Source organism: Dipteris shenzhenensis, chromosome 8, assembly GCF_047967505.1.
Source record: "Dipteris shenzhenensis isolate YYH24624 ecotype China chromosome 8, Dip_SZ_1.0, whole genome shotgun sequence".
NCBI lineage: Eukaryota > Viridiplantae > Streptophyta > Polypodiopsida > Gleicheniales > Dipteridaceae > Dipteris > Dipteris shenzhenensis.
The window spans coordinates 174696-199810 of record NC_141603.1 but is presented as its reverse complement, the minus strand read 5'-3'; the positions used below and the strand labels follow the sequence as shown (position 1 = coordinate 199810).

Here is a 25115-nt window from a genome sequence, read left to right as displayed (position 1 = left end):
GGCATATTTGACAATTCTGAACATAGCCGTATACGTCCTTCCGCATCTTTGGCCAATAGAAATAGCGCTCTAACTTCTCCAAAGTCCTACTGATACCTATGTGGGCACCGGTAAGGGCGTCATGGGCATCATGAAGAAGCAACTGCCGTTTGTCTTTGAGTACATATAATCTTTTCTTATAGAAAAGCCAGCCATCCTCTAATGAGTAATAGCCTGGAGCAAGCGTCGTGGCTAACTGGAACTGCGTGCCAAACTCTGCTGGCTCCGCGTACTGTGTCTTCATGCTATCAAGATCCTTTCCATTGATTTCGAGCACAGTGGCCTGCTCAATAGTCTGGATAGAACCTTTCCGACTGAGAGCGTCTACAACGGGATTGTTTTTACCAGGAACGTACTCGATCATTCCCTCAAACCGCTGGAATATCTGGCTCCACCATTGCTGCCGATTGCTCCATTGCGCACTAGGCATTGTCTGAGGCCAGTTAAGAGCTTAGTGATCTATCTTCACCGTGTTAGTCCGTCCATATAGGAAAGGCTTCCAATGTTTTAATGCCTAGATGACACCGAGGAGCTCTCTATCATACACTGAGTAGTTCTTTTCGGCATCATTAAGCTTTCTGCTGTAATATGCCACAGGCATTTTCTCTTGCTGTAAAATTGCTCCTAGGGCGACATTGCTAGCATCTGTGATTACCAGAAATGGATCATCCCAAAGGGCGATCTTCATAACTAGTGCTGTCGTGGCCAACCATTGCAAGTCGTGGAAGGCCTACAAATCTTTGCCTGTGACTTGAACTTTTTGTCTACATGTCTTTACATCCTTGAGTAAATCTGTAAGAGGGGCTGCGTATGTTGAGAAACCCTCCATGTGCGAGCTGTATGCTTGACACAAACCCACAAAGGATCGGATCTCTTGGACCGTCGTGGGGACAGCCCAACTTGTGATAGCTTGGATCTTCTCAAGGTCCAATCGAATCCCTTGAGCACTAATGATGTAGCCCAAATACTGAATTTCCAGCGAGCCGAATTTCCTTTTCTTTGCGTTGAGGTATAGCTGGTTATCACTTAATAATTGTAGGGCACATCGCACATCCTTAATATGCTACTCGGCTGTAGCGGAAAAGATAAGGATATCATCAAGAAAGATGAACAGGCACTTCCCAATATACTCTCAAATACCCGTGACATCATCTTGTTGAATGTTGGTGGTGCATTCTTCAAACCAAAGGGCATGACAACGAACTCAAAATGAGCTCACTCTATTCAGAAAAGCTGTCTTTGGGATGTCAGCTTCAAAAATCCTGACCTGATGGTAGCCACTTTTGAGGTCAATCTTTGAGAAAAATTTTGCACCATTGAGGCGTTCCAAGATGTACTCGATGCGGGGCATAGGAAACTTGTTGCTTATTGTAAGCTTGTTGAGTGCTCTGTAGTCGACACATAGTCGTGCGGACTTATCCTTCTTTGCCACAAATAGAATGGGTGCAGCAAAAGGCAAAGAAGAAGGTCTAATAAACCTTGCGCGCAATAATTGAGACAGTTGTTGCTCTAACTCCCCCTCTATAGACTTGGAAAGTCGATACGGGAACTTACTTGAAGCTATTGAGTCCGGAAGTAGATCAATGCGATGGTCTTCCGGTCGGTTAATAGTCAACTAGGGTGGCAGAATATCCCGGAGCATGATGTCTTGGAACTCTTGGAGAAGATCCACCATTGCTTGCCCCATTGGAGCAGCGGCTTGAACGGCAGTGATTTGGCACTTGATGTAGACAAGTGCACACATGGTACCCTTGCGAGCGCCGCGACCTACTTGAATATGAGAAGTTAACGGAATCCCTGCTATGCTCCGATCACCACGTATCACGGCAAGCTCAAGTAAACCTTCCATACTCGTGAAGGTGTCCTGTCACCAATCAGGCGTCGAAACATGCTCATGGAACCACTGAATCCCGAGGATCATGTCGCACCCCATCAAAGGAGTCAGAATAAAATCCCGCGTAAATATGGCCTTCTGAACGAAAAAAGTGAACTAGACGGCCTTATGCGTGATGTGTGTGCGCAAGCCGGGTGTAAACCCATCCATTACAAGCTCGTGAGGCACCAAGGTGCACCCCACTATCTTGGCAAGCTGAGGGGAGATGGCATCTTCTGAACTCCCCATATCGAACAAGACAATTAACTGATGCCCGTTAGCTGTGCCGTTTGCTCTAAAAGCAAACCATGCACCTCATTAAGGCACATACCAATAGCCTATGTAATCCTGTACTGTCCCCTTCTAAAGTACAACCACCATCTAACCATGAAACCCTAGGGCACTCCATGGAATCCACCCTCGTGTCAGTATCAACAGCCACACACCTAGAAGATACCAAGCACTCCATGATGTCCTTCACTTTCACAAAGGTTTTTGACTCCTCGTAGACCCACATCTCAATGTCAGGCATCATCACTGCAAAGGGAAGGGCAAGCCTAACGGTGGCAAGTCCAAGAAGGATGACTCTGATGACAAGGACACTTCTAAGAGGAAGCAAAAGAAGAAGTGCTTCTACTGTGACACGCCAGGTCATTTTGCGAAGGATTGCAAAAAGAAGAAGGCAAATTAGAAAAACAAGAGGAAGGAGTCCGACTCAGATTCAAAGGGTGACACAAAAGCCAAAGCTAATGTGGTAATTGAAGAGTTGTTCTTGGTGACATCTCCGTGTGTTACTGAAGTTAGATATGCCGACGCGGGACTGGAAAAGCCAATACATTGGCCACGGACGAAGTAGGCGCTTTCGCAGCCTTCTCGGCAAGCCACTTCGGACAACCCTTCTTGCCGTGCCCAACGATGTGGTGGCAATGAAAGCAATGATGTTCTTGGTGATACCGCTTCTGCTCGTCAAGCTGTAGATAGCCTCCTGTAATGCCCGCTTTAGCCTTCTCATCCGGAGTCATCTTTGGCTTGGACTCCTTCTTTTAACCAAAAGCCTGGCCATCTTTCTTTTAATACTGGTTGTACTTCTTCCGATCCTTACCCGCTGTGTTGTTTGACTGCTGTGGGGCTTTGGAATCTTTCTGGACCTGCTTCGGCTTTCCCCCATTTAGCATCATCTCTTGATTCTGTGCGAGAGTCAACGCCCGCTCGTAATCCGACGGGTCGAAGTTCTAAATGGTATAACGGATGTTCATGTCCAATCCTCAGATGAATTGCTTCATCTTGGCGCTCTCCATCACACCCAACTGTTGCGCCAGCGTGATGACCTTATTACTATATGTCAACACAGGCAAACCATTCTGGGAGAGACAAGAGAACTCATCCTCCAAGTTAAGCATATATTAGGATGGGAGAAAACGGGCTTTGAGGTCGGCCACAAGCATTGCCCAAACGAAATTCGTCTTAAATGTTGTTGGGTTGGTATGCTTACTAGCCCAATATTGCCACCAGGTCACCACCTCACCCGTAAGATGAGGAGCTGCGAGGTGGACTTTACCTTGCTCATCTCGAATCCGCACTAACGGAAAATGAGCTACAAACTTATGAATAAATTGCAAAATTGCAAAATGGTCACACTTACCATCATACTTAACAAAATTGGGAGTGGACCGAGTGAGTAGTGTTACCTTTGTCGATGACGAAGCTGTGGCAGTGATAGCTGCTGCGCTCAAACTTGCCTAAATAACGGCTAACGTCTGTTTGTGCTCGAGAAGCATCGCCTCTCGGTCTAACTTTTGTTGCCTCTCTGCCTGGGCAAGCTCTGCGCGTCGCAGTGCCTCCTCATTTTTGCGTTCCTCACGCATCAACAAGAGCAGTTTTTCAAAATATGTGGTTCCTCTTTCTTCAAGCAGCTTTTCTGCTTCTTTTTCCTCCAGACGTTTTGTCTGGTCCAACTGTCTTCTACTTTCTTCCAGCTGGGATGAATGTCTTCCGCAGGAGGACCCGATTCTGCTCTAGAAGGTTCACCATCACTTCTTAAGCACTTGGCGGAAGCATATCTTGTTGGTAGTCTTTCTCCTCTTCAAAGTCTTCGAGGTTTAAATCTTTTCCTGACCCTTCCATGGCACTTGATTGTGTGTCCTTTCTGGATCTCAACACAACCATACACTCGCAGTAGTCAAGCTGGATACAAACCGAAGCTCTGATACCAATGTAACATGCAACGGTAATCTGATCGTGTAATTCACAGCAAGACCTTCTTTAAACCTTTAGTGAGGAATTAGCGTTGTTTACCATAGAGAGAGAAAGGAGATGAGGGTAGAGAGAGAGTAGAATCGACAACCGATTGGGTCCCTGTGCCCACTGAGGGCCCCCTCCCCCAATTAGGGGAGAATTTGCTTTATACTTGGAGAACTGAGAAATACAAAAAACACTCTTCGAGAGAGCACGGAACACGCTTCTGAAGAGCTCACTGTGCACACGTATAGCAAACCCAAAGACCTGAGAGGCAACGCTGACCAATACCGAGACTTTGATGCTGTCCACACTAATGATGTAGGATGCTTCTACAAGGCAAGGAAGAGGCTTGTGCTGTCCACCGGAATGCAGGGTTACTGCGTGAGTGAGAGAGTGAAAGCTAGGAGTGATAGATCCTATGAGAGCTGAGAGATGACTGAAATAAAGAGCTGAGAATGAGCTGTGTAAAACTGTAAGAGATGACTGAAAAGAGCTGCTGAAACAGACCCCAAACCTTACTCCGTTCGCTGTCCCGACTCCCCGTTTGATGCGCTGCGTGAACACCTTTCCAGAGGGCTGAACTGATGCCAAAGGCTAAGGCTGCCACTGGGGGTGAGTGTCAGGCTGTTCAAAGGGGGCTGAGGAAGAGCTGTAGGAGGCTGAAGTGCTGGGAGAACTAAATGAGGCAAGAGGGCCTGGAGGCCCCCTATTTATAGGGCTTTTGGGGCTGGTTGGCTGGCCCCATAAATGGCAGCCCTAGGCCCCATAAATGCGAGCCCTAGGCCCCATAAATGCCAGCCCTAAACCCCATAAATGCCAGCCCTAGGCCCCATAAAGGCAGCCCTAGGCCCCATAAATGGCAGCCTAGGGAGGGTTGCAGGGTAGCCTATAAAGGCAGCCCTTCCCCCGCCATTCTCTTCACTTGTTCCAGCCCTGAGGGGGCCCAGAAGGCTGCTGGACCTAAACCTATCCCTAAACCTTAGACGGAAACACTACCCTACGGTTCTCCAATGGGTACTAGTGAACAAGGACTGATCTTTTGACTTGACCTAAGGCTGAGAGACTGACTTACGTAGCTTGTGCTTGACTGTCCCTGGACAAGGGCTCACAAAGGGGTCGCAGCATATGACAAAAACTCCTATTAGGGAACTATTACGCACTTGTCGATGTAGCCAGTGTGTCACTTTGCACCCAAGTGCAGGGGTGCATGTGACAGTGAGGCAGCTTCGTATACAGTTTTATTTAATGAAATAAAGATCTTTGGGGGGGGAGGGGGAAAGGGGGGGCGGGGGGCAGCCCTTATTTCTGGCCCCTAGTGTGTGCACCTTGTTCTCTCTCTCTTTCTCTTCTTCAATTCGAATACTCTTCTAGGCAAATCATCATCGTCCATGGCCAGTTTCAGTTTCCAGCATCAAGTACTATAGTGGTCATTAATTAGAGATACTAGAACTGCTGGCCATTTATTGAAGAACGTTGAATTCAGCAAATAGCCTTAAGTTATAGTGTCTTTGCGGGGAATCGCTACGCAGCCCACTAAAGCTCTAGGAGAGCATGCAAGCTGATAGTGTCTTGAAGGTATCAGGAGGAAGTAGAACAACAGCCTTGGAGTCACAAGGGTCCATATTTAGGCTGCAACGTGCTGCTAGATGGTGGCACAATGTGCACACCTTTTGTATATGGCTTTGATACATCTTTGGGATAATGCATACATATTGTTTCAAGAGCACTGTTCAGCAACTGCCTACATCAGAGGAGGGATTCATCGATCCACCAAGCTACACACAGATCCACCTCCCCCACTCTTTGAGGATGTCCATTGGGGAGTTCCACATTTCATCACATCAACTATAGTCTACGCATTGAGACTGGAAGGGTGTAGGACATGATCCAGAAAAGCAGTGTGGCTAGTGAGCACTTTGTGAGTGATATGACCAAACTGCCGCACAGCAATCCCCAAATTTCAATGTCCTCTTTGTTGAGTCTCTACCTACCCAATGGATCTAAACATAGCACATCGCATACTTCCTCTTTTCTATGCCTACTCTCTTTATACATCGGATTAGCATGAGGTCGGACAGCCAAAATGAACTCTCGCAACGTCCCTACAGCATGACACCCACGCATGCAATCCATGGAGAGGAGTACAAGGCGACAATAGCATATGGAACCCAAGTCAAGCCGTGATAGGAATGACTCCTAACGCAGAGACATATTCCTGCAACTTTCAGTTTCAGTTTCAACATTAGACTCTTAGGGGTGTGTTAGACACTTCTAGATCCCCTATCGGGGGCGTTTTATCTCATGATGTAACTTTGACTTGTCATCATAGGCCTCTTTGGCTTTCCGTAGCCATTAAAAAACCTTTCTTGATTTCTTTCTTTCTCAATGTGGATAATATTCCGCATCATGTTATTATGATCCCCTTGTCGGTATTATAGTAGTTCCCTCTCAATAGTATGATCCAGGAAGGTAAGACACAAGAACACAGTATATGCATGTGCAAAAAGCTGTGTTGGGTTTCAATTAAATTACACCAGGATTGATATAAAACCTGTATCCTCGAGGGCTTCTACTCTTTTTTCCACCCAACCGCGGACTCCCGTGAGCTCCTTCTGGTTTTCGTGAACCCTCTATCGAGTTCCCCCTTCCTACTTACCATGTGGAGCTCTCTTTCTAGAATCCTCCCCCTTGCTCAATACCTCCCAAGTGGCCAACCCTCTGCCATGTGTCCAAGTGGACCTTACCATTAAACCCCCCTTTAGGTTCAACTAATGCACCCTTCCATTAATTGCCTAGGCCTAGGATTTCCCCCTAGACCCTAGCCCTCATTAGCCACACGGGTAAGTATTGTCAAGCCCTCATGGTTTCCCCGTTACACCGATGTCACGGTATTACAGTTGACGTAACATTCCCTCCCCCTTAAGAATTGTTTACGCCCTCGAAAACAAAATTGGGAAACCTCCTCTGAAGATTGCTTACCTTTTCCCATGTTGAACTCTCTTCAGATCTATCTTTCCACTTAATCAGACATTCTTTCCATATAGTATGTCGCGTTCTTTTTTCTTGTGTATCTAAAATTCTTTCTGGTTCATGTGGTAAAGATGCGGGTTCAATAAGTTCAACTAGGACTTCATTTCCAATGAGATTATCATCATCTCCTAATTTTTTTTTTAGCCTACTAACATGAAAAACTGGATGTACTCTACATCCCTTAGGTAAGGCTAATTTGTAAGCAAGCTCTCCAATCCTCTTAAGTATTGTGAATGGTCCACAATACCTAGGAGATAACTTCGGACATTTACCTGCTTTTAGAGATTCTGAAGATTCAGGTACCTTAAGATAGACTTTCTCATTTACTTCAAACTCCAACTTTCTACGGTGGGGGTTTGCATAACTTTGTGCTCTATCTTGAGCTCTTCTTATGCTATCTTTAGCTAACTTAAGCATTTGATTCATATCCTCAAGAAAGTCTTTGGCCGCTTGAACCTTCTCTTTTTCAAGTCCCACTGTCATTGGGGCTCTAGGTTGAAATCCATACATCATCATGAATGGACTAAAACCTGTAGCTGAATGTTTGGCACTGTTATATGCAAATTCTAATATGGGCAAATATTGTTCCCAATTAGTTTGCCGTTTATTTACATATGCTCGAAGCATATCCTCAATGATCTGATTGACTCTTTCAGTTTGACCATCACTCTGTGGATGGTCCGCGGTGCTCATATTCAATGAAGTTTCCAATCTCTTAAACACAGCCCTCCAAAAATGGCTGTTAAATTTGCTATCCCGATCACTAACAATACCGGTTGGTAGCCCATACAATCTATAGATATGCTCCACAAATAGCCTAGCTAATTTTGGAGTTTTAACATCTTCACTGACAGGAACAAAATGAGCCATCTTGGTCAACCGATCCACAATTACCCACACAAAGTTGTGCCCCCTCTGTGTCCTAGGTAGTCCCACAATAAAATCCATGGAGATGCTTTCCCTTTTGCCAGATGGAATCTCCAATGGGTGTAGGAGACCTCCTACCTTAAGGCATTCAGCCTTATTGACCTGGCATTTTTGGCACTTCAATACATAATCTTGAACGTCCTTACCTATTCCAGGCCAAAAGAATTGTCTTTTCAGAAGTACATATGTCTTCTGAATTCCAGGGTGTCTAGCACTCGGACTATCATGACATTCAAAAAGAATTTGGCGCCTAATGTCATTATCATCCGGGACACATACTCTGCCCTTGTAGAGTAGGTAGCCATCTTCAATAGTATATTTTCTCCACTTGATTCCTTTATCACCAACCTGTGGTAAGTCGCCATTTCCATGCGACTCCTCAGTGAAAGCCTCTCGATTAGTTGGATCCCTGTTATTAAATGCTTTCCATATTTCAGAGAAGTGAGGATCAAATTCACATTTCCCTTTTAAGGACTCTAGGAAATCATTCTGAAATTGAGTAAAACTCTATTCATTAACAATCGGCATTCGGCTAAGAGAGTCTGCTACCACATTAAACTTCCCTTTCCTATATGTCAATTGTATACCAAACTCTTGCATTAACTCAGCCCATCTAGCTTTTCTACCTTTAAGCTCTAGCTGATTACAAATCCATTTAATGCTTTCTTCATCAAAGATGATCTCAAATTTTGCACCATATAAATAGTGACTCCACTTCTTTAAAGCATAGACAAGAGCATATAGTTCCTTCTCATATGCCGAGTAATTCCGTTGGGCACGATCTAGCTTTTTGCTTTCAAAAGCCACTGGTCGACCTTTTTGTATAAGTACTGCCCCAACATACCTTTAATTTTTCAAAACTTCTCTTTTGAGGTTCATCCCATATGAAGGTGCTTCCCTTCCCCTTAAGCTGGTCCGTCATCGGAACAGCAATCTTAGCATAATCTTGGATGAATCTCCTATAGAATTCTGACAAACCTAAGAATATTTGTAATTCTTCTAGATTTGTAGGATGTGGCCATTCCAATATGGCCCTTACTTTGTCAGGGTCCATACGAACCCCTTCTTGGGATATTATATGTCCCAAGTATTTCACTTCTTTTGCAAAGAATTCACATTTGGATTCTTTTGCAAAGAGTGAATTATCTCTAAGCAGTTGGAACACTTTTTGCAAATGTTCCAAATGTTTTTTTCTGATTTTACTATAAATAAGGATATCGTCTAGAAATACTACATTAAATTTTCCTAGATATGGCCTTAAGACACTATTCATAAGTGTCATGAAAGTTGCTGGAGCATTTGTTAATCCAAATGGCATTACTTTAAATTGATAATGCCCATACCTAGTACGAAATGATGTCTTAGGAACATCTTCTTCCCTAATTCGTACTTGATTATATCCTGATCTTAAATCAATTTTAGTAAAGTATTTTGCCCCTTGCAATTGATCAAAGAGCTCATCAATGCGAGGCATAGGATACTTATTTTTTATGGTGATTTTATTTAGTGCTCGGTAATCTATGCATAAACGCATAGTACCATCCTTTTTCTTTACCAGTAAAACTGGTGCAGACCAAGGTGAACTACTTGTTTGGATTTGGCCCTTTCTAAGATATTCTGTTAACTGTCTTTCGACCTCACGTTCCTCCGTTTGACTAAGCCTATATGGGGGTTTACAAACAGGGGTAGATCCAGGAATTAAATCTATTTTATGATCTACTTCTCTCTCAGGAGGTAAACCATCAGGTAAGTCGAGCGGAAAAACATCTTTAAATTCAAACATTAAATCATTGAAAGAAGATTTATACTTTTTAACATTACAAAAAACAACATTACTTCTTTCCCATGCAGAAGACATAAAATCACCAATAAAAGTAAGTTCACAAAGATATACCTCGCATTGTTCTTGGTGTAGTAGTCATTCCAATTCCATTGAACAAATAAGAGAAGAGTTAGGCACATCATGTTCTCCTTAAATCTGAAAGACTCTACCCTCTTTTTCAAACATTATGGAGTTATTAAGATAACTCCTCTGTAAGCTATGCCCAAGACTATACAGCCATTCTTGACCAAGCACTACATCTGTTCGGTCGAGATGCATGATTTGGAAATCCAAGGCATCTTGATAGCCTTGAATATCCATCTCTACACCATATATCATGGTGTCCCAAACTTTTTTATCAGTGCCCTTCGCCAAAGAGACCACATAGAAGTCTTTTTCATGAAAAAAAAGAGACCACATATTTATGGGCACTGGGACTCTCAGGTACTTTTAATTTCTTAACTTACGAGTAGTTTAAGAAATTATGTGTTGCACTATCATCGACCATCACTCTTACTCTTTGCCCCTTAATTTTTCCATGCATCCTCATTAAATCATGAGGACCAAAGATGGGCTGCCACATTGCCGATGATAGACAGCACTGTTGGAATTATATCTATAATTCAGCAGTGACCAATGTAATATAATAAGTTAGTTAGGGGCACTTTTCCCTCTTTTAGAGGTTTTTCCTCCTAACTGCAGTTAGTTCACTAACTATGGTTAGTGACTACTAAGGTTTTGTCACTATGACAAAACCTTATCTACACTACTTTGTGTTGTACTCTTTCACACACTCTATTGAGCAACTACTGCTTCTAAGCTTACGACTCTCTAGCTCTCATTCTCTCTATTCCTTCATTTGGTATCAGAGCAGGTCCAAGAGTCTGGTGCTCCTTGCTCCCTCAAGCTTCAACCATAACCTCGACTTTCAGCCTCAGCAAATCTGCCCGTACAGTCCGTACGACTGTACGGATTTCTATCGCCTGCCGTACGAAAAGCCTCTCGTACGATTTCTGACGCCCACCGTACCAGCGCCGAAAAATAGCGTCAACTGCGCCGTACTTCGCCGTACCCTGTGGCCGTACACCGTACAGCGCCGTACATCGAGGCTGTACCTGTCGTCGACGTATCTGCCGTACAGCTTCGAGCTTAGGTACATCGACGTACAAATTCGTCATCTGTGCTTATGTACATCGACGTACATCGCCGTACCAGTTTGTACAGCGCCGTACATCGCTATCTGTGCTGTACCGTACAGTTTGTGCTGTAGCAGCAATTCTTCTTGGTTTTGGACAAGAGATTTGCAGGTGTTTCTTGGCAGGTCATCTTTGATTTGGCAGGTGATTTTTGGCAGGCTGAGTTTGCAGACAGCCATTGTTTGGCTAAGTATTCTGCAAGAATATTTGGGGCATTTTGCAGATTGCAGCCATTGCAATCATTGGGCAGATTTGAAGCTATCACAAGAGCAAAATTACAGATTTGTCTGAAATTTGGGGCTTTTGTATTAAAATTGCAGATTTGGGGCTTTTGGCTTTTTTACCCCTTTCTGGCTGCAATTTCTAGCCACAAATTGGGGCTTTTGTGTTTGGAGAGCATTTTTTGGAGTATTCAGTATATACTGCCTTTATTGGAGTGTTTGGAACACTTTTGGCAGATTTTGGAGAGTGTTTTATGCTTGGACAGATTTCTGACAGCTCAAGTACAGAAATCTAAGTTGCATATACAGCCCGTGCTTGGGTGTGGTTTTTGGGAGTTGTGCATTCTATTCCCAGTAAGGGAATTCAGCTTTGTATCTGCTTCAATTCCTTTTTCAAATATGGCCCATCAAAATCAGAATGATTTTCAGTTCGGTGGTCTTTCTCAGGAAGACAAATTGGATGGTACCAACTACTCCCTCTGGAGTTTCATGGTACGTAATATTCTGATTTCTCGCAATCTATGGGATTATGTCAATGGGGATGAAATCCGACCAGCAGATATTGCACCTGCTACCCCTCCTCACCAAAAAGGTGGAAGAGGTCGTGCACAAGGTGCAGCTGCAGGACAAGTTGTTGGTGCAGCTACAGTTAATACTCCTGAGCAAAAGAGATGGGATTCACGGGATGCCTTAGCCTTGTCTTGCATCTCTCTTTCAGTGAAAAGATCAATCATTCCGCATATCCGGTCGTGTAAGACCTCCAGGGCAGCGTGGGATATTTTGGAAAGTATGTATGCAGCACGGAATGATGCCAGGGTATCTTTTTTAAAAAGAGAGTTAAGCAATACACATATGGAGGAGGGTGACTCCATGTCAGCCCACCTCACTAAGCTACAGGATCTCAGAGAGCAGTTGTTAAATATAGATGAAATTATTCCTGATTCAGAGATGATTACAACCACTCTGAATTCTCTTCCTGAGTCTTATCTCAGCTTTCATACTTCGCTGAATTTATCATTGAGGGGGGGTGCAAATCCTCTTTCTTTTCATGAGCTGATAGGACTTCTGCTTCAGGAAGAGCAGACCAGGAAAAATTTGGCTTCACGTGCAGGTGAACAAGCCATGCTCTCAAAATTCAAATCAAAAACAAAGGGACAGGCAAAAACAGCAGCAAATCAGCCTTCCAGTGGGTCAGGACAGCCTTCACAAAAGGCTAAAAGTGATGCAAGCAAGCCCAAAAAGAAGGGTTTCTGTCACTACTGCAAAAAGCCAGGTCATCACATAGCAGAATGCAGGAAAAGGATTGCAAAGGAAAAGAAAAACAGCTCAGGAATGGCTGTTTCAGATTCAGCCCCTTGTGCATCTGACAGTGGGGATGCTGCAGCCAACTTTGTTGGTCAAGATTATGCCTTTTTATCTTGCATTTCTGATTCTAGGTTGGCTGTTCCAGATGCTCGGGATAGTACAGCTTCATGCAGTGATGATACATATGCTTTTTTGACTTGCAGTTTTGACTCTCCTTCAGATGCATCTGCTTTCAGTGTTGATGAAACACTGAACACATGGTATTTTGACAGCGGTGCATCCAAGCACATCACTTCGAGGAAGTGTCTCTTTACTTCCTTGCATCCACCCCCTGTTGGTAAGAAAGTCACTTGTGCCAACAACTCCTCATATTCAGTACGTGGCACAGGAGAAGTTGAGCTCACTGCAATTGATGGCTCAATTTTCAGACTTTCTGATGTTTTATATGTGCCTGGCATAACCAAAAATCTCCTTTCAGTGTCCACTCTTAACAGAGATGGATTTCAGGTCATCTTTGAGGATGACAAATGTGCTGTCCGGGACAGGGAAGCTAACTATGCCTTAATGTTATCTGGTACTCTGCTGCGTGGGCTTTTTCAGCTTGATATTTTTCAGAAAAGAGCAGCTCATGCTTTGGCAATTTCTTCCCCTACAGTTGCCATGCAAAATGCAGAATTATGGCATGCCAGATATGGCCACATGAATTACAACAGCTTGATGACACTTCAGAAATTTTCAATGGTTGATGCATTGCCCCCTCTTGAGATACCTCCTCCACATGCCTGTGAAGGGTGCATTTTAGGTAAAATGCATAGATTTCCCTTCAAGAAGGATGGTTCAGTTAAAGCTGTTCGCAAATTGCAGCTTATACACAGTGATGTCTGTGGTCCCATGAGGACTCCTTCATTGGGTGGTCATCTCTACTTTGTCACATTTATTGATGACTACTCCAATTTTACTTGGGTTTATGGGCTGAAAAAGAAATCTGAAGTGTTCACAGTGTTTAAACACTTTTCAGCCATGGTTGAAAATGAAACCGGGCTCAAGATACAGATATTACGCACGGATAGAGGTGGGGAATACCTATCTGCAGAATTTGATGCTTTCCTCAAACAAAAGGGTATTGTGCATCAGCTCACAGTCAAGCTGACCCCTCAGCAAAATGGCAAAGCTGAGAGAAAAAATAGAACCCTCATGGAGATGGACCGATGTATGCTGAAAAGCAAACACATGCCCCATAAATTCTGGTTAGAGGGTTTGATGTGTGCCAATTACATTTTGAACAGGGCTCCCACTAAGGCTTTTAAAAACCAAAACTCCTTTTGAGGTCTGGAATGACAGGAAGCCTTCAGTGGATCACTTCCGAGTCTTTGGATGCCTTGCCTATGCACATGTGCCAGTTGAATTTAGGCACAAATTGTCAGATAAAGCCATCAAATGCATATTTGTTGGATACAGTGCAGAAAGCAAGGGGTATCGTCTCTACAATCCTGCTACACGCAAAATCATTGTAAGTAGAGATGTGATATTTTCTGAAAATTCAGCTTACACTCAGGCTGATTTTCAAATGCCTTCACCTTCAGAAGATGTATTTCAAGGGTTGCTACCCATTGCATTGGGTTCCCCTGCTGATTTTTCTGATCCAAATCAGAATTTACAGCAACCTTCAAATGCTTCAGTTCCGCCACGGGATGTCATGCCTCCTCCACAGGAAGTGGAACAAGTGGTACAGCAAGAAATTGCAGACATCCATGCAGCAAAAACAGTCCCAAACTGGCTGTTACAGACTCTCCGGGAGAGTAAACTTGATGCCCCGTTACCTGGCAGGACTCGCAGTGCAGCAAGGCACATGGAAGGTGCTAATTCAGTGGAATCAGCATATGCAGGTACTCTCCTTGATGAAGAGGAGCCTGCCACATTTGAAGAGGCACAAGGTAATGTGCATTGGATGAATGCCATGCACGATGAGTTGCAGTCCATTGCCAAAAATCAGACTTGGGATGTTGTGGACTTGCCACCGGGTAAACATGCTATTGGCACACGATGGGTATTTAAAGTCAAACGGAAGCCAGATGGCTCCATTGACAGATATAAAGCCAGGCTGGTTGCTAAAGGCTATGCTCAGAAAAAGGGCATAGATTATGAGGAGACTTTTGCTCCTACATCCCGGATGACCACCATCCGCTCAGTAATTGCAATGGCTGCACATTTTGAGTGGAATGTTCATCAGTTGGACATCAAAACAGCCTTCTTAAATGGGGACTTGCTGGAAGAGGTGTATGTCAAACCACCTCCGGGTTTTGAAATTACAGCAAATGCACTTCAAGTCTGTAAGCTTAATAAAGCTTTATATCGGCTGAAACAGGCCCCTCGTGCATGGTATGCCAAGATACATGCCTTTTTGACCAGCAAGGGGCTGCACAATAGTCCTACTGAGAGCACCCTCTACATCAAGATGGATGGGGGGGAAATATTAGTCATCCTTCTTTATGTTGATGACTTACTGCTCACAGGGTCCAATGACGACAAAATTGCAGATTTCAAAACTGATTTGCAGACCCACTTTGATATGTCAGATTTGGGGCTGCTTCATTTTTATTTGGGGATCCAGTTCTCTCATGAGAGACGTGGCACTGTTATGTCTCAGTCCAAGTATGTTCAGAAACTTTTGGACAGATTTAACATGCAAGAGTGTAAGCCCATATCTACTCCTATGGAACCGGGGCTGAAACTCACAATGCATGATGCAGGAGACTCAGTTGATGCCACACTTTACAGTCAAGCTGTTGGATGCCTCATATATCTCTGCAATACTAGGCCTGATATTCAGTTTGCAGTATCTCAGGTGAGCAGGTATATGCACAGCCCTAAAACTATGCATTGGCAGGCAGTTAAGCGCATCTTCCGTTATTTGCAAGGCACCAAGTCTTTTGGCTTACTATTTCCCAGGGGGGGTGACTTGCAGATGCATGCCTACAGTGATTCAGATTGGGCTGGTGATTATGACACTAGGCAGTCCACTAGTGGCAATTGTTTCTTTTTGGGAAAATCTTGCATTTCATGGCTAAGCAAGAAACAATCTACAGTGGCTACCTCATCATGTGAAGCTGAGTACAGGGCAGCTTTCACAGCAACAGTGGAATGTGTCTGGCTGAGACGTTTATTTGCTGATCTTTATCTGTCTTTGGAGGGTCCTTCTCCAATTCTCACTGATAGTCAGAGTGCCATTGCAGTGGCAAAGAATCCAGTGTTTCATGCTCGCACGAAGCACATTGAGGTTCACTATCATTACGTCAGAGAGAAGTTACATGCAGGAGAGATCAGTATGATCTTTGTGTCCACACATGACAACGTTGCAGATATCTTCACCAAAGCACTACCACGTGAGAAGTTCGAGGCATTTCGCAGTGCCCTGAACTTATATCCGTTTGGTGATTGATCAGCCTTGTACATGACATTGGCACTGCAGGGGGGTGTTGGAATTATATCTATAATTCAGCAGTGACCAATGTAATATAATAAGTTAGTTAGGGGCACTTTTCCCTCTTTTAGAGGTTTTTCCCCCTAACTGCAGTTAGTTCACTAACTATGGTTAGTGACTACTAAGGTTTTGTCACTATGACAAAACCTTATCTACACTACTTTGTGTTGTACTCTTTCACACACTCTATTGAGCAACTACTGCTTCTAAGCTTACGACTCTCTAGCTCTCATTCTCTCTATTCCTTCAAGCACATGTGGGTGCTATCCTCATGATAGACCTCTACCTCAGTGTACTTTTCAATACCATTAAGCGGTAACACTAACACCGCATGCACTTGTTTTGGTGGAGGTCTATTTGGGGCTTTAGCTCCAGCTGGTTTGTTTTTAGGACAGTTCCAAGCAGCATGGTCTTTGCCCAGACATTTGAAGCAAAGATTTTCTTGCTTGGCCCTTTCATAATCCTCTTTTTTCAAGAGAGGATAATTTTGTGTTTGAGGTTTCTTAGGTGGTGCCTGAGGAACCTCCTTCTTAAAGTGCCCCTTCCTTTTCAAATTGGAAAATTTATTGAACTTTGGAACAAAACCTGTTTGCTCCGAAGTTCCAATTTTGAATTTCCCCATCGTATCATCATATATTTGGGCATACTTAATAGCTTCCTCAAAGGTTTTTGGAGAATTTTTTTTCACCTCAACCTTATAAGTGTCTTTGAGACCTCTCACGAAACCCCTTATCTTTTGGAATTCATCAATTCCCTTCAGTTTTAGGACTGCCTCCCTATAATTCGCTATGTACTGGACTAGAGTGCTTTTACCCATAGTGCAAATATCCCAAGCCTCCCACGCTCTTTCTAATTCATTTTCCGGTAAAAACTCTTTTAGGAAGGCTTGTTCAAACTCAGTCCAATATTTAGGAATTTTATCACTCTCCCTGAGGCTCATCCACCATTTATAGGCTTTATTTCCAAGGGAAAGACTTGCTTCCACGACTTGATTTTCAGGAGGTGTATTCCTGAGTCGATGAAAGTCTTGCCATTTTTGCAAGAACGTATTAATCGCATCTTTATTACGCTCCTTTTCTTCCCCATTGAAAATTGGCGGTTTTAAGTCCTTAAGGATGTTCGAGGTTTCTCTAAGTCGAGAGGTAGACCTCTCAACTTGATTAGGAGGAATCGGTGATTTTTCAATAATAGATACCGATTGAGAATCGGCTATCTTTGTTATAGCTTCAGCTAGGGTTTTTAATGTTTCACTGATAACCCCTAACTGTGTTTCTATATTTTGCGTTCGAGTTTCAAGTTTAGTGAATTCCGCATACGGAATTCACTAATCACCGTAATCAATATCCTCCATTTCTACGTTATCCTCTTGAGTTTCAGTTTGTACCTCCTCATGTATTTCCTCTCTGACTATTGCTTTTCCTGTATAAAACCTGTATCCTCGAGGGCTTCTGCTCTTTTTTCCACCCAACCGCGGACTCCCGTGAGCTCCTTTTGGTTTTCGTGAACCCTCTATCGAGTTCCCCCTTCCTACTTACCATGTGGAGCTCTCTTTCTAGAATCCTCCCCCTTGCTCAATACCTCCCAAGTGGCCAACCCTCATGGTGCCATGTGTCCAAGTGGACCTTACCATTAAACCCCCCTTTAGGTTCAACTAATGGACCCTTCCATTAATTGCCTAGGCCTAGGATTTCCCCCTAGACCCTAGCCCTCATTAGCCACACGGGTAAGTATTGTCAAGCCCTGGTTTCCCCGTTACACCGATGTCACAGTATTACAGTTGACGTAACAAGGATGCTATCGCCAACTACAAGTTAAGTTCCTCTTTCCTGTACAATGTTTGATGCTTCGTTAGAATAGATCCCTCGTCTTAAAACCTTGCCTTCCTACAAAAAATACTAAATGTATCTACATCAAAGACATATCTATATTTATAAACAATCTAGCCATATACCAGCTCATCTCAATCTTTTCCTGGTAATCCCCAGACTAAATTCTAATGATGTGGCTGCTGATTGGTGTCTGTTAGAACAGCCTCCCAAAAGACCCTTACAGAACCATTGTAGCACAAGATGATATATACCTAGATGAATCCAGGAACATTCCCAAACTCATCCTCTAAAAACACAACATAGTGCAGTTTCAATCTCACGAGAGTCACTCATAAGATTGAAAACCATAAACTCCATCACGCATAGCAGGGACTAGCTACTATGACATCCCCACTGACGTCATCAGCGCCCAACAGTGGGTGTAGACCATAGTATAAAAGTATGCTCTCGCACATACAAATTCACACACCCACACATACTTGAGCATCCATTTATACAAAGTCTTTGTACTGAGTTTCTGTCGGCACTCCGAAGGTGAAGGGCAAACTCAGCCGTGACGAAGGCTAGCACTAAAGGAGAAGGCTAATCAAAAAGTAGTCCAAATCTCTTCATTCAAGCTACAACTGCTTGTGAAATCTAAACGATTTCATTTTAGTCTCTCCCAAACGAGCATCTAAATCTAAATCTAGCTGATAGGGCAACGCACCATTTAAGATAGAAAGAATTATCGCATTACCAGCAGGCCGCAACTTGGACAAAAACTTCACAAGGTGAAATTTGCGTGTCCGCTAATATGGCAGAAGCATATACCTAGATGAATCCAGGAACATTCCCAAACTCATCCTCTAAAAACACAACAAAGTGCAGTTTCAATCTCACGAGAGTCACTCATAAGATTGAAAACCATAACTCCATCACGCATCGTAGGGACTAGCTACTATGACATCCCCACTGACGTCATCAACGCCCAACAGTGGGTGTAAGCCAAAGTTGCAAGCCAACTTTCTTGGAATACAACTTAACTTAGCATGAGAAATAGAATGGTTCTGGATTAGAAACATATGTTCCATCAGACATAATAATGCCTACCTAAATATCATAACCAATAATGAAACTGGAAATCAAAGAGAGAGAATGTCTAACCTCAGGACACATCCACATATTACCAGCTCCCCGTATCTCACCCCCATCTGCAAGTGTTGCTCGAATGCCATACAAATCAGCTACCTGGAATTGTTCAAAGTCCTTTAGCATTGTTGAGAGGAACCTCTAAAGACCCAGGAGGATCACAATCCTCAAACTCATATGTTTTCAATCATTTAATCCCAATTCACCTACACAATTCTCAGTATCAAAAGTGAAGTTTGCTGAAGCATAAGAGAACGGAATTCTATCAAAAGCTGCAACTGCTCCTTTATCTGCATGCAGCCTGATAGCTTCTGTTGCGGCACTGTGAACTCCATCGAAGGCAGCGCCCACATTCTTTTTCAAAATCTCTGCACTTCCTGCAAATACAGGAACCTCCAAAGGACCTCGACAATACACTGCTGCTTTGATTGCACCTGCCAGCTGTAGCACTCAAGAAAAATATTATATAGGATTAAAATTTTAGAAGGCTAATCAAAACTATAGAAATGCATGCTACAGTACAAATGCTGATGCATCCTGACAGCTTCCGTAAGAAAGGGAGCATAAACATGCAACCACAATGTGTCAGCATGTACTGCGTGCGAATCATGCAAGACAACATGAAAAAACAATTTTGAACAAAGAAAAGGCATAAAGAAAGCATCAAAACTGCATGGCACTTTTTTAAAATGCTTGTGCCTGTACTCAAAACATGTATGAGCATGCATAGTGTTCTTCCATAGAAATTCGGTCCATAAATACATCCTTGAAACAACAGACATTTTAAATAAAAGAGTGATATATTCCATTCAAAACAAATCATACAACAGGTGGGAGAGAAAGTACTCTATCCCTAGCCTCAACAATGTGGCAAAAAAGCCATGGAGGTGGTCTAAAATGCCACGACATCCCAAAAGGGGTCAAGTGAAAAAATAAAGAGCAGTCCCATGTCCTCATGAAGGATATAAGTCTCCCACGAGCTGCCAAAGAGGTGCCTGTACACCGCTCCCACTGACTCCTAAGAGTGAAGATAATCTCTGCCCAAATGGAAGCGAGAGTGTCAGCCTCCGTGCATAAATGGTCCCCAAGGACAAAAGAACATCGCGAACACCATATCCGCCATAGGGTAATGCTGGAAATCACCTCCCAGGCTGACCCTGCAGCTGAAGTAGGCATGGAATCCTGTGCTGGTACCGGTACCAAAAGTAAATCCTGCGGCTCCATGATGCTGGTCTCCATGGGACCCCGTCTCTGGTGACGCTGCATGAAGAAACCGAGGTCTCCTGGCTCTGACTCAAAGAGAGTAAAGGCTCCAGATCCTCTCCCCAAAAGAGCAACGCCCCACGTCATCAGAAAGGACTCAGATGTGAATATGAGCACAACCTGAAGATACCTGTCCATACCACTCTAGAGCTGGTGCAACTCCATAAACAGTGCCTGCTAGATTCCTCTGCAAGCTGACAACGCCTACACAAGGAGGGTCTACCCATCTGCTGGATATGCCCCTATGTATAGTGAGCCAAAGAAAGTAGGAGACTTTCCTGGCTCTACTGATGCCCCAAAAGTGAGTCCAGTAGCTCAGCAAGAGCTCTGCAGTAAGTCCCTGTGCGTGCCAATGCTGGGAGGCAGATGGAATGTGATGAGAGTCTCTCTGCTGGAGCCTGTAACCTGCCCTCGTCGAGTACTGAAAGAAAGAAAGAGGACGAACGCCTGCCACCGGAGCTGGCCATACCCACTCACCTGGGTCCCAGTCAAGCTCCGCAAGAGGTCGACCCTGAAAAATCCAAAGTCTCCATCTAATATCCTCTGCAATGGTCAACCTAGAAGGATCTGTGGCCCATTCCTTACCCAGGCAACCAATGACCCTGACTCTCTGCCAACGAAGCTCCTCACGATCCAGGGGCTGAGTGGGATACAATCTGTGAGAGGAGTCCATCTCAAAATAAACAAACGGTGCCGGTCCTAAGCGAACTCCAATACATAGCCCAGCCTCACTAAAACAACCTGACCAAGTAGAAATGGGATCAATATAGGCTGGATCTGTAAGTACATCCCTCCACTCCTGAGGAATAGCTCTCATGATCAGTAATCTGGTGGCAGCAATCTGTCCAAGTGGCCCATGTCTATCTCTGATCACCTCCTCTGACATCTCCACACCTTCCCTGAACCAATCTCCAACTATCACAACCCCCTGAGCATGCCATCTGGCCAAGGGAGTCCTAAGTTCTGTACCAAGGGAAGATCCCTGGTACCGAACTAGGGGGTTATGGTAAAGTGGCTGTCGGGCAATTTCCTCTCTGGAGGAGGGAACTGCTCTGATGAGGTGCTGTCGAAAATGATCCCAAATCTGAACAAGCCTTTTCACAAGTGGTGAGGAAGGCTGAGAATGCTGGTCCGTCAGGAAGATCCAGCTGACTCTACCTGCCCACTGACCTGTTGCTCTGGGGGTGCACTGGTGAATCCCATGCAGCAGGAACTATTTCCACGGCTGATCTCCTGGAGTCAAACCTCTAACAAGAAGTTTGACTAAAAGGGCTCTGCTCTGCATCTCCGGATCAAGAACCCAAAGTCCTCCCTGCGAGAAAGGTAAAGTGATAGTATCCCATGAAACTCTGGCCCTAGTGTCCTCAGACCCATCACCACCACTCCACAGAAAGTTCCGAAGCAATCTCCTCACCTGACGAATCGAGTCAGCATGAAAGCACCAACATGACGCAACATACCGCATAGTCGCTAGTAGAACCTGGTTGAGTACCAGCGCTCTTCCGGCCAAAGAGAGTCTAGTCGTACTCCAGTAGGCTACCTTTCTCCGAATACTCTCAAGAACTGGGGCAAACTGTTGCGTCGGGGATACCTCAATGCCAACCTGAAAGCCTAGATATCTCGTGGAGGTGCCTCTGGGTATCCATACAAAGCCTCTATCTCCTCCCCATGCTGCGGTATCCTGCTGAGCTCCAGTCCATATGCCTTTTGATTTGTTCCAATTGACAAGTGCCCCTGAGGCTAGGCAGAACTTGTCAATTGCATACGCAGCAGTAGCAAGACTATATGCATCCCCTCTGACTGTCAATGCCGTATCATCAGCAAACTCAGTGTCCAGAAGCTCTTGCTCCCGCCGGATAGGCAGATGCAGGCTCAAAGTGCCATGACCGGTAGCCTGCATAAAGTATCCCATAGCCTCTGCTACGAAAAGGAAAAGGTAAGGTGCAAGTGGGCATCCCTGTCGTACCGATCTGGATAGCTGAAAAGCCGGTCCTCTGCCTCCACAGACCACCATCCTGCTAGAAGAGTGAGAGTAAAGTGAGGAGACCCATAAAATCCATCTATCACTGAAGCCTAGCCTCCTCATAGCGCCCTCCAAGAAACCCCAGTCCACCCTGTCATAAGCCTTCTCAAAATCGAGAAGGAGAACTGCAATCTCCTGCTGACTCTCCTTCGCCCAGTGAGTGGCCTCCCAAAAAGTGAAATATTATCCAAGATACTCCTATCTTGGACAAATCCTGTCTGAGTAGCTCTGATGATATCTGGCAGCATAGGCTTTAAACGAAGGGCCAAGGTCTTCGCTAGGATCTTGTAGGCTGTCCCTAAAAGTGTGATGGGTCTCCAATTACGTAGGACTGTCTTGTCTCCCCCTTTCGGGATGAGACAAATCATACCTGTGCATAATGCCTCACCCAAAGATCTTGTATCGAGAGCCTCTGAAAAGGCAGAAAGTAGATGAGGCCCAATCGTATCCCAGAAAGCTCTAAAAAGGAGGGGCGACAGACCGTCCTCCCCCGCGCATCTGTCTCTGGGCAGCTCATGTAACGCATCTGTGATCTCCACGAGTGATAGCGGGCTATCCAAAACATGACTCATCCTGTCTGAAACCATCTGGGGCACATGACTCCAAATCTCCTCTCTGGCTCTGATCATCTCCTCGGTGACTGGATCAGCGGTGTACAGAGTGGAATAGAAATCAGAAGTGATCTCAACAAGTCGATGAGGATCCGTCTGAAGAGACCCGGCCTCTTCCACAAGTCTACGAAGACTATCCGAAGAGTATCTCTGACCCACTGCCCTGAAGAACTCTCTAGAGCACCTATCCCCCTTCTGGATCCAGAAGATCTGCTGGGAGTAAAACCTGAACTGGTCCCTCCTTCCCTGAATCTCCTCTAGTCTCTCCTGAGCCTCTGAAAGCTGCCCTCTGATGAAAAGAGAATGAGGAAAGCTCTGAATCAATCTCTGAAGTCTGGATACCTCCGCTCTTGCATTCCGATCTCTGATTCTGAGCTTTTCCTTCTCCTCTTTTGCCCTCAACTGGCAGGCCATGCTGACTCTAGCCAAAGCCCCCTCTACCCACATCAACCAGCCCTGATCCTCAGGAGTGTCCTCTGTCAACCAAGCCTCTCTCAATCGTTCCACGAACTCTGTGTCCTGAAAAACAAAGTCAAGAACTCTCACAAAGCCTGTGCTCTCCAATCGAGAGGTAGGGAGAATCTGTAATAGGACTAGAGCATGGTCAGATAAAACATAACCCGAACGGATCCCGATCTGTCCTCCTCTGGCCTGGCCCCAATGGCCAATATAAAACCTGTCAAGCCTAGCCAAAGAGAGAGAGCCATGGAAAACCCCGGACCAAGAGAACTGAAGACTATCACCCAAGTGACGAAAGTCGTCCAATCGAGCCGCATCATGAAGTCCGGCATGCAAAACAAAACTATCCCACTCCACTCTCTCCCTATCAGAAAGTCCACCCTCTGTCTGGCCCGACTTGTCTTCAGAGAATTCAACCATGTTGAAATCTCCTCCAACAATCCAGGTGTCTGCCTGAGGAAGGGACTCTCTGAGCTGTCTCCAAAATGCACGTCTGCGGGCTGGATCCGTGGGAGCGTACACATTGAGAACACCAACTGATGTGCTCTCAATCTGAAGAATAACATAGCATGCCCTGCTCTCCACTAGTGTACCCTCTTGGGTGATATCTGGGGCCCACCTAGCTGAAACTGAGATACAGACTCCTCCCCTCGTACCATCCGCTGGGCTCCAATATGTCCGGCTCTATCCTCTGAGTAAGGATCTGCATTTGTCAATCCTGTCCTGGGAGAGCTTATGCTCCTGGATAAGCACAATGTCTGAAGGGTACCCTGAGGAAATAAATCGAAGGGAGTCCCTAAGCAGCTGCAATCTAGGAACTCCCGATCTACGACCATCTGCATCTGAAATAAATCTGCAGCCGTTCAGTCCTCTCACGTTCCAAGAAATGATGGACAGCCTAGACATCGGATGGAAGTGAGAGGATGCCAGTGGCGGCGGCACAAATGACTCTCTCTGACGGTGCAATCCAAAGTCGACGGTCTCTGATCAGGCTCCAGATCTGCCCCAACTCATGTAAAATGGCTCCATCCAAGGGAATAATACTCTGGCGCGAACTGAGGAGCTGAAAGTCAAACCAACCAGCACTCCTGGGCAAATCAAAGTCTCCCTGAACCTCAAAGAACAGAAACAGAAAGGCCTTGCCTCCGAAGCCAGGTCGAAGAGTCCTAAGGCAAGAATGAATCTGCGAGCCGACAATACGGTGAACTGATGAAAACTGAGTCGTGCTCAAAAGCTGTCTATCAATCTCGCTGTCAAGAAGCTCAGCTGACCAGCTTTCGCTCCCCCGAGAACGGAAGCTGCCTGCGGAGAAACGAAGAATGTGCCCCTCTCAGGATAGAGTAACAGATCCCAAGTACTCCTCTACCTCCTCTGACCGTGGACAAAATACCGGGAGAAGTTCCAATCTAGTGAGGGAGTCTGTGGAAACCCCTCGAGCCAAAAAGGACCAAAACTCAATGGGCAGATCTCTGTCCACCATCCTGGGATCAAGTCTAGGAGTCATAAGAGCTGAAAGAGGCTGAGCCGTCCTAACTCTACACCTGGAATAGGTAAGAGGGAGAGGAAGAATTTGTGACGAGGTGCCTGTACGCAAGGGTGACTGAAAATCTCGCTCGATCTCATCTGCTAGGATCTCCCAACCCTCACGCCTGTCTGGGTACTGAGCAAAA

At 44.9% G+C, this 25115-nt stretch overlaps 1 protein-coding gene across 2 annotated transcripts in view; it reads right to left on the bottom strand.

The window, feature by feature from the left end:
- Positions 1 to 25115, bottom strand: part of EMB2410 (embryo defective 2410) — a 231310-nt gene that overhangs the window by 185550 nt on the left and 20645 nt on the right. For both annotated transcript variants that reach the window (XM_087378591.1, XM_087378592.1), the window contains exons 7-8: positions 19300 to 19530; positions 19105 to 19188 (exon numbers count right to left, since the gene is read on the bottom strand). In XM_087378591.1, the coding sequence (XP_087234717.1) occupies positions 19105 to 19188; positions 19300 to 19530 (315 nt within the window). The remainder of the gene's footprint in view (positions 1 to 19104; positions 19189 to 19299; positions 19531 to 25115) is intronic.